General features: G+C 75.1%; 1 protein-coding gene across 2 annotated transcripts; it reads right to left on the bottom strand.

Moving 5' to 3' along the window:
• Window positions 1-395: 395 nt before the first annotated feature.
• On the bottom strand, window positions 396-7,449 carry ARHGAP9 (Rho GTPase activating protein 9). 2 transcript variants are annotated; one of them, XM_062597206.1, is made up of 16 exons: window positions 7,260-7,449; window positions 5,703-5,927; window positions 5,320-5,391; window positions 5,077-5,163; window positions 4,942-5,003; window positions 3,940-4,027; window positions 3,724-3,819; window positions 3,277-3,375; window positions 3,067-3,190; window positions 2,879-2,992; window positions 2,104-2,202; window positions 1,928-2,005; window positions 1,779-1,832; window positions 1,540-1,674; window positions 1,016-1,121; window positions 396-636 (listed from the first exon to the last, which is right to left on the bottom strand). In XM_062597206.1, the coding sequence occupies exons 1-16, from the start codon at window positions 7,368-7,370 to the stop codon at window positions 441-443; spliced, it is 1,746 nt and encodes a 581-aa protein (XP_062453190.1). In that variant the 5' UTR covers window positions 7,371-7,449; the 3' UTR covers window positions 396-440. The 2 variants fall into 2 exon arrangements, with proteins under 2 accessions (XP_062453190.1, XP_062453191.1); XM_062597207.1 differs by lacking the exon at window positions 2,104-2,202.
• Window positions 7,450-8,605: the final 1,156 nt, after the last annotated feature.

The raw sequence follows: 8,605 nt of genomic DNA, 5'->3' as shown, positions 1-8,605 counted from the left end.
CGGCCGGGCTGCACCGAGGGTCCCTGGAGCCCCCCCCCGGGAGCGACCCCCCCCCCGGGCATGGCCGGGCTGCACCGAGGGTCCCTGGAGCCCCCCCCCCTGGAGCGACCCCCCAGGCATGGCACTGCCGGGTCCCACCGCACCACCAGCTGTGGGCAGACCCTCCCCGGGGGGTTGATGCCGTGTAACGACCAGCTGAAATAAATTAAAGAGACGAAGGAGCATCGGACCCGCACAGAGCATGGCGGGGGGGGGGGGATGTGGGGGCCCCTGCAGCTCGGCCGGGGGGGGAGTGGGGGGCACGTGGGGGCCCCTGCAGCTCGGCCGGGGGCCGGGGAAGGGGGCGGCGCGGGGTGCAGACGGGCCGGGCGATGCCATGCCGGGAAGGTGCCGCTTTACTGCGCGGTGCGGGGTACAGCGCGTTGGGGGGGGGGGGGGGATCAGGGCGCCCCCCCCGCGGCAGGCGGCGGGAAGAGGCGCTCGAAGTGGGCCAGCAGCAGCTCCACGGCCCGGCTCTGGCGCGCGGCGCCGGCCGCCAGGCTCCCGGGCTCCCGCGGCGCCCGCAGCAGCGTGGGCCCGAAGACGATGCCGATGTTGTGGCGCGTCATGCGGTTGGCGTCCGCCCGCTCCATCACCCTGCCCCGGGGAGGGGGGGGGGGCACGGCTGTTTGGGGGGGGGGCGGGAGGAGCAGAGACCCCCTCCTTTCCCACTGTGCTTTGGGGGGGGCTGCAGTGGGGCTGGGCACCCCCTAACCACCCCCTGGGACCTATGTCCCCCCCCCCACCAGGAGCTGCGGCCCCCTGAGGTGCCCCCCAGAGCCGTCCCCCTTGGAGGCCCCCCCCTCCTGCAGACCCCCCCCGAAGCAGCCCCCCAAGCTCCCCCCCCGGACCCCCTCCAGAGCCCTCCGTGGAGCCCCTCCTCGAGCGCGCCCCCTCCCCCCCCGAGCCAACCCCCTGGAGCTGCCCCCCCGGAGCCGCCCCCCCCCCCGAGCCGCCCCCCCGGCCCCCCCCGTACCGGCGCAGGTGAGCCAGCAGGTAGCGCAGCGTGGCGCGGTTGGGGGGCGGCAGGGTCTGCAGCAGCTCGGCCACCCGCTGCACCCGCTCCTGCGCGTCCGGCAGCTCTGCGCGGGCACGGCCGGGCTCAGGCAGGGCCCCCCGAGACCCCCCCCCCCGGGACCCCCCCCCGAGACCCCACCCAGGACCCCCCTGCCCACTCAGACCCCCTGCAACCCTCCCGAACCCCACCGAGACTCCCCTCCGGGACCCCCAAGACCCTCCGTGCCCTCCCCCGAGAACCCATTGGGACCCCCCCCCGGGATCCCCCTGTCCCCCAAACCCCCTCGAGACCCCCTGGGATCCCCCAAGATCCCCTCGAACCCCCCCAGCCCCCCCCCCGAGACCCTCCAGGACCCCCCCCCAATATCCCTCCTGCACCCCCCCGAGACTCCCCCGTGCCCCCCTCCGACCCTCCGGGACCCACCCCCCGGGACCCCTCTGGGACCCCCCCGGACCCCCCCCCCCCAGACCCCCCCGCCTCACCCACGGCCTCCACCAGGGGCTGGAAGAGCTCGCAGGGCACCAGGGGCTCGGGCAGCTCCCGCAGGAAGAGCTTGAGCGCCCCGGTCACCACGTGCACGTCGCTCCACTCGGGCTCCGCCAGGCTCAGGCGCTCCTCTGGGGGGAGGGGGACATGGGGGGGGGCAGCAGCCGGGGCCTGGCCGCCCCCCGCCCCCCCCCCCGCCCATCTCCGCCCCCCTCTCCCCCCCACCCCGGCTCACCTTGGCCCGGCTGCTCCGGGAAGACGTAGCGGCCGTCGGAGCTCACGGCTCGCTCTGCGGGCACGGGGTTGGGGGGGGGGGGGTCAGTGCTGGGGGGGTGGGCACCGGCCGGCTGCCCCCCCCACCCCCCCCCTGGCTCTGCCCCTCACCGCGGTCCACGGCGAACCGCAGCTTCTGGATCACCGCCAGGTTCCCGTTCACCCGGTAGATGCCGTCCACGTCGAGGCCTGGCCGTGCGGGGGGGGGGTGAGCCGCGGCCCGGGGGGGGGGTCGTGCCCCGGGGGCGGGGGTCGTGCCCGGGTGGGGGGGGGGGGGGGTTGCACACCTCTCTCCTCCACGGCCTGCACGCAGAGGCGCACGAAGCGGGGCACCGCGCTGCTCTCGCGCTGGCACAGGGCGTCCAGGCGGCAGCCGAACACCTGGTCTGCAGGGGGGGGCACCGCTGGCACCGGGGGGGGGCACCGGCACCGGGGGGCACCGGGGCACAGGGGGCACCGGGGACACCGGCACCGGGGGGGCCCCAGCATCAGAGGGGCACAAGCACTGGGTGGGGGCACACTAGGGCCAGCGGACACCGGGGGGGGGGGGGGGCTGCACAGGGATAGGGGGTCACCAGGCCCTGGGGGGGCTGCACCAGCGCTGGGACCAGGGGGGCACTGGGACTGGGGGCGGGGGTACTGGCATGGGTGTTCACCGGGACCAGGGGGCACATTGAGGCCGGGGGGCACACTGGGACTGGGGGGCTGCACTGGCACTGGGGGGGGGGTACTGGGATGGGGGACACAGTGGAGCCAGGGGGCACACTGGGACTGGGGGGGAGTACTGGGATAGGGGGCACACTGGGGCCGGGGGGCACACTGGGATTGGGGGGGCTGCACTGGCACTGGGACCAGAGGGACACTGGGACCGGGGGTGGTGGTGGGGGACACGACACCAGAACCAAGGGGGCTGCACGGGCACTGGGGGGGGGGGGGGGGGCAGCGGGATGGGCACGGTGGGCGCTGGCACCCAGCAGCAGCGGGCACCCAAGGGCGGCCCGGTCCCTTGGGGGCCCTCTCGGCTCCCCGCGTCGGGGGCGGGGGTGGTCCCGGGGCCCCCACCTCGGATGAGCCCCTTCTCCTGCAGGCTCTGCAGCGGCGGCCGCCGGGCGATGAAGCGCCGCAGTTTGCTCTTCACCCGCTGCTTCTCCGGCGCCTCGGGGCTGCGGCGGGCGCCTGCGGGGGGGGGGGTGTCACCCTGCGCTCCCCCCCCCCACCCCGCACCCCCCCCCCGCGCCCCCTGGCCCTACCCGGGGGCCCGGCACCCTCGGGGGGCCGCGGCGCCTCGTCCTCGTCCCCGCTGAGCTCGGGCAGGTCCCCGCTGCCGGCGCGGTGCAGCCAGCCCCACGGCGGGTCCAGGGGGTTCTCCAGGTCCTGCGGGGGGGGGGGGAGGTTCGGGGCCCGGGGCCGGGCCATGGGCGCCCCAGCCCCCCCCCCCCCGGCCCCCCGGCGGTGCTCACCAGGCGGCGGATGACGCGGCCGATGGCCTGTGCCCACTCCTGGATGGTGGCCTCGTGGTCCGACTGCAGCAGGAACTCGTTGCCCGGCACCGTGCGCAGCTGGGGGGCAGCGGCGTGGGGGGAGGCAGGGTGGGACGCCCCCCCCCGCACCCCTCTTTCCCCAGCCACTGCCACCGCGGGGGGCCCGGCAGTCCCAGCCGGGTGCCCCCATCCCCTCCTGCACTGGGCCAGTGCGAGTGTGGCATCCCCGTGTCCCCGAGATGGGGGGGGCAGGTGTCATAGGTGTCCCCTGGTCTGGGGGTCCCTCTGTCCCCTGGGCTGGGAGTCCCGGGGGTCCTCATGTTCCCTAGGCTGAGGGGCTGGGGTTGCCCGTGTGCCCCTGGGCTGGGGGTCCCGGCGGTGCCCCCCAGGCTGGCTGCCGTGGGTGCCCCCCCCCCCCCCGCTCACGTGGATGACGTTCTTCTTGCTGGAGAGCTCCCGGGCCCAGTCCAGTACGGCCCCCCGCAAGTCCACGCTGCTCTCGGGGCGGCCGCTGGCCGGGCACTGGGGAGCGGGGGGGGGGGCACGTCAGGGGGTGCCCCAGCCTGCCCCCGCCCCCCTGGGGTCCCCACAGCCCCTCGGGGCCGCGCTGTCCCCATTTCCGTGCCGCCCCCCCCCACTCACCCAGGCGGCCGGCGCCGGCCCCTTGGGCTCCTTGTAGAAGACGAGGCTGTTCCCGGCCAGCACCACCCAGGAGACCCCCCAGCTCTTCCTGGGGGCAGGCGGTGAGGGGCACCCCAACCCCCCGGCCGAGGCCAGGGGCAGCTCGGGGTGTCCCCCCCCCCCCCCCGGCCCGGTAGAGCCCCGCAGGGGCCCCAGGCGCCGTCTGGGTGCTGGCAGCGCCCCAGCCCCCCCCCCCCCGGCTTGGCTCCGCCGAGGCGCCTTTGTGCGCCCGGGACATCGCTTGTCCGCGGCCCCTCAGCTGTGAAGAGCAGCGGGCAGGGCGGGCACGGCCCCCCCATGCACCCCCCCGGCTGCAATGGACACCCCCTGGCCTTGCACGGCCCCCCCGCCCCCCCCGGCTGCAATGGACACCCCCTGGCCTTGCACGGCCCCCCCGCCCCCCCCCCCCCGCTGCAAGGCACCCCCCCCAGCCTTGAATGCCCCCCCGTCCCCTCCCAGCTGCAATGGGCCCCTCTGGCCTTGCACGCCCCCCCCGCCCCCCCCCCCCGGCTGCAATGGACCCCCCCGGCCTTGAATGCCCCCCCGACCCCCCCCAGCTGCAATGGGCCCCTCTGGCCTTGCGTGCCCCCACCCCCAGGCCTCCTGGCTGCAACAGACCCACCGCCCCCCCAGCATGGACCACCCACCCCAAACGAGACCCTTCCAGTCTGGTACGGCCCCCGCATCCTATTGGGGACCCCCTGCCCCACTCAAGACCCCCCCCCAGCCCACTGCCCCACTGGGGACACCCCTGCCCCAGCATGGACCCTCTGCCCCCATGCCCCACTGGGGACCCCTTTGTCCCACGGGGACCCCCTTGTCCCAGCCAGGACCCTCCTCCCATCCCCTGCCCCATAGAGACCCCTGTGCACAGCCCCCTGGGCACCCCCTGCCCCTGGGCACCCCCCACCTGCCACAGCCCCTGCCCAAGGCCCCCCCTGGATGCAGCCCCCCAGCCCCCACCTGATCTTCCTGCCCCCCTCGGCGATCTTCGTCCTGTTGAGCTGCCCGGCTTTCTGCACCTCCTGGGGGGGGGGGGGGGGGCAGGGTCAGCGCCGGCCCCTCACCCCCCCCGGCTCCCCCTGGCCCCCAGCTCACCGTGGGCAGGTTGGGGGCCCGGGGGGGCTGCGGGCTGCTGGCTCCATCCTCCAGGCGGTGCTGGCAGAGGGTCTGGTGGCGGGTGTCCTGTGGGGGACACGGTCAGGGGGGGCACAGCCCCAAATCCCCCCCCCCCCGGTGCCCCCCAGCTCCCTCCAGCGTCCCCAATCCACCCCCATTTCCGATGTCCCTGACCCTCCCCCCCAGCCTCCCCACCCCACCGCGTCCCCCCCCCCCGCTCACCGCAGGGTCCCCAGTGTCGCCGGAGCCCCGGTGTCCCACGTCGCTGGGGGGCTCACTGGGGGGGGTCAGGCCCTGCGGGGGACACGGGGGACCCGGCTCAGCCCCGGGGGACGGCATGGCCGGGACCCCCCCCAGGGACCGGACCCCCCCCATAGCAATTAGCGCTGGGACTAATTGCCGGCTGCCCAGTGGGGCTGTGCCAGGGCCGGGGGGGGGGGCCTTGGGGAGGATCTGGGGGGCATGGGGGGATATCAAGGGCATTTTGGCGACATGGGGGGACAGAGGGGGATGTTGGGGGGTTGGGGGGAAACATGGGGGCGTAGGGGTGCCAGAGGGAAGGGGGTGCGGGGGCGGGCAGCGCCCCCGGCGCCCCCCGTGCCCACCGCCTGGTGGTGCCGCCGGGGGGGTTTCCAGGAGGCCCTGCCCGTGTGGGGGTTGTAGAAGAAGCAGCGCCCGGTGGCGGGGTCCCGGTGACGCTCCCAGGCCCCCAAAACCTGGAGGGGGGGGCCGGCCGGCACGGGGGGCTCGGCCTGGACCCCCACCCGCTGCAGCTCCTCCAGGTTGCTGTAGATCGGGGGGGTCCCCATGCTGGCTCCAGGGGGGGGCACCTGGGGGCACAGACCCTCGCTGGGGGGGGAGGGGGGGCACACGGGCAATGGCCGGCGCAGTGTCCCATGCAGTGACCCCCCCCCCCCGGGGGCTCTGCCCCAGGCAGTGCCTTCCCCACGCGCTGCCCCGTGCAGTGTCCCCCAGCTCCCGCTCCATGCAGTGCCCCTGCCCCACGCAGTGCCCCACGCAGTGCCCACAGCCCCATGCACTGCCCCATGCACTGCCCCACGCAGTGCCCACACCCCACAGCCCCATGCACTGCCCCGTGCATGCAGTGTCCCCCAGCTCCCGCTCCACGCAGTGCCCACAGCCCCATGCAGTGCCCCATGCAGTGCCCCATGTATGCAGTGACTCCAGCTCCTGCTCCACACAGTGCCCCTGCCCCACGCAGTGCCCCACACAGTGCCCACAGCCCCATGCAGTGCCCCATGCATGCAGTGTCCCCCAGCTCCCGCTGCACGCAGTGCCCTTGCCCCACGCAGTACCCCACACAGTGCCCACACCCCATACCCCCGTGCAGTGCCCCACGCAGTGCCCCCCAAACCTCCACCCCATACAGGACACCCCGCAGCCTTCTGCCCCGTGCAGGGCCCCCTTGCCCCCCTGCCCATGCAGTGCCTCCCGGCAGCGCCCCCCTCCCCTCCACTCCCCCCCCCGCCGCGCCCAGCCCCGGATCAGGGTTTTGCAATCGCCTCCCGGAGCCGTTTGCAGCGCTCCGGCCCCGCCGATCCCCCCGCCCGGGGCCGGGGCCCGGGGCTCCGCTCCCACCTGCCGCCGCGGCCGCGCAGCCCCGGCGCCCCGCGCCCCCCGGGCGGCCCCGCCGCGCCCCCCCCCCCACCCCGCACTTCCTCCGCCGCCCCACGGGCATGAGGAAGCGGCGGCGGCGGGGCGGGCCCGGGGGGGCCCGCCCGGCGGGCGGGGTGCAGCGGGGCGCAGGGTGCGGAGCACATAAGGGTGCAGGGGTGCAAAGCTGAAGGGTGCTGGGGCCGGGAGCGGGTTTGGGGGTGCAGGTTGGAGGTGCGGGGGTGCAAGAAGGAGGGCAGCGGTACAAGGCTGGAGGGAGTGCAGAGAGGGAGTTGGGGTGCAAGGAATGAATTTGGGGTGCAATAAGTGGGTTTGGGGTGCAATGAGGGAGTTTGGGGGTGCAAGGTTAGAGGGTGCAGCAGTGCCAAGCTGGAGAGTTTGGGGTGCAGAGAGGGGGTTTTGGGGTGCAAAGCTGGAGGGTGTAGGGGGTGCAGCAATGGGGTGCAGGGGGTGCAGAAGGCTCGGAGGGGCACAGAGCTGGTGGCACAGTTGGGGGGCACCTCGCGGGCTGCCCGACCATCACTCACCCCGGCACCTGGGGCCAGCAGCTCTTGCTGGGCCTGGCAGCGCGGCAGGGGCCGGGGGGGGCCGGGGAGGCCAACCCCTGCCAGGAGGCTGCTGCTGATGCTGCGGCCCATGGGGTGCCCAGGGGGCTGCCGGGGCTCCTCGGGGGGGGCCAGAGGGGGCCTGCACAGGTCCTCCAGCGAGCAGTACCGGGGTGGCAGGCCTGGGGCGGGCAGATGGGGGCCCCCAGGACCCCCAAAACCAAGTGATGCTCTGGGTGCAGGTGGGGGGAAGGGGGGACGGCATGCAGGGACCTGCCCCACATGTGTGTGTGCCCCCCCCATGGGCCCAGAATCCCCAAGCCCATGTCTCCCAGTGCCCCCTGGCCCCAGGACCCTCCCGTAACATGTCCCCCCATCAGCGCCCCATATCCCCAGCCCTGTGATCCCCATTGCCCCCCAGCCCCATGGTCCCAGTAACTCCCCGTGCCATATCCCCCAGCCCCGTGTCCCCAGCCCTGTGGTTCCCATGCCACATCCCCCAGTCTGGTGTCCCCCATGTTCCCAGCCCCATGGTCCTCATGCCCCATCCCCCAGCCCTGTGTCCCCACTGTCCCCACCCCCACAGTCCCCATGCCATGTCCCCCAGCCCCGTGTCCCCCATGTCCCCTGCCCCCATCTGTCCCCACTCACCGGTGCCCGAGGGCTGGCTGTGGGGCAGTGCACCGCATCTGTCACCGTCCTCGAGGTCGGTGGCGGTCTCGGCCACGTAGGTGGCAGGGACGAAGAAGGGCCGAGCCCACCGGGGCTCGCTGGCCCGTCTCACCTGCCACCAGTCCTCGTTGGCCTTGCGCAGCAGCAGGAAGCGCTCGCCGGCGGCCATGGCCACGCGCCGCCCGTCCTCGGTGCAGTACTCGTAGTCGTAGAGGGCGCGCAGCCCCACGGCGGGCTCGGCGCGCCGCCACCGCCGGCCCTCCAGCCGCCAGCGCCCCGCCAGCATGACACCCAGCTCAGGGCACCCCGGCGCCCGGCCCCACTGCCGCCTGCGGGCACACGGTGCCTGCGGTGGGCACCATGGCCTGCGCCCCACATCCTACATCATGCACCCCGCGTTCTGCACCCTGCATCCTGCGCCCTACATCCCGCGGCCTGCACCCCATATCCCACGTCCCGTGTCTTGCATCCTACGTCCTGCATCCCACCTCTTGCGTCCTGCATCCCGCACGCCATGTTCTGCACCCCACATCCTGCATCCTGCACCCCATGTCCTGTGCCCCATGGCTGGGTCACACCCCATGGCCAGGCTCTGCCCCGTGGCTGGGCTATGCCCCACGACCAGGCTGCACCCCATGGCCAGGCTGTGCTCCACG

The sequence above is a fragment of the Rhea pennata genome, chromosome 29, assembly GCF_028389875.1.
Source record: "Rhea pennata isolate bPtePen1 chromosome 29, bPtePen1.pri, whole genome shotgun sequence".
Classification (NCBI taxonomy): domain Eukaryota; kingdom Metazoa; phylum Chordata; class Aves; order Rheiformes; family Rheidae; genus Rhea; species Rhea pennata.
Note: the sequence above shows the minus strand (reverse complement) of the source record. Positions and strands in the feature narration are given on the sequence as shown.

Excerpts from the sequence above, each read along its gene's own strand:
- ARHGAP9 (XM_062597206.1), bottom strand. The coding sequence starts at position 7,370 with ATGGGCCGCAGCATCAGCAGCAGCCTCCTGGCAGGGGTTGGCCTCCCC. Across the intron at positions 3,376-3,723 it reads GCAAGAAGAACGTCATCCAC|CTGCGCACGGTGCCGGGCAA; the intron begins GTGAGCGGGGGG and ends GCTGCCCCCCAG. Across the intron at positions 1,122-1,539 it reads GCCCCTGGTGGAGGCCGTGG|AGCTGCCGGACGCGCAGGAG; the intron begins GTGAGGCGGGGG and ends GTGCCCGCGCAG.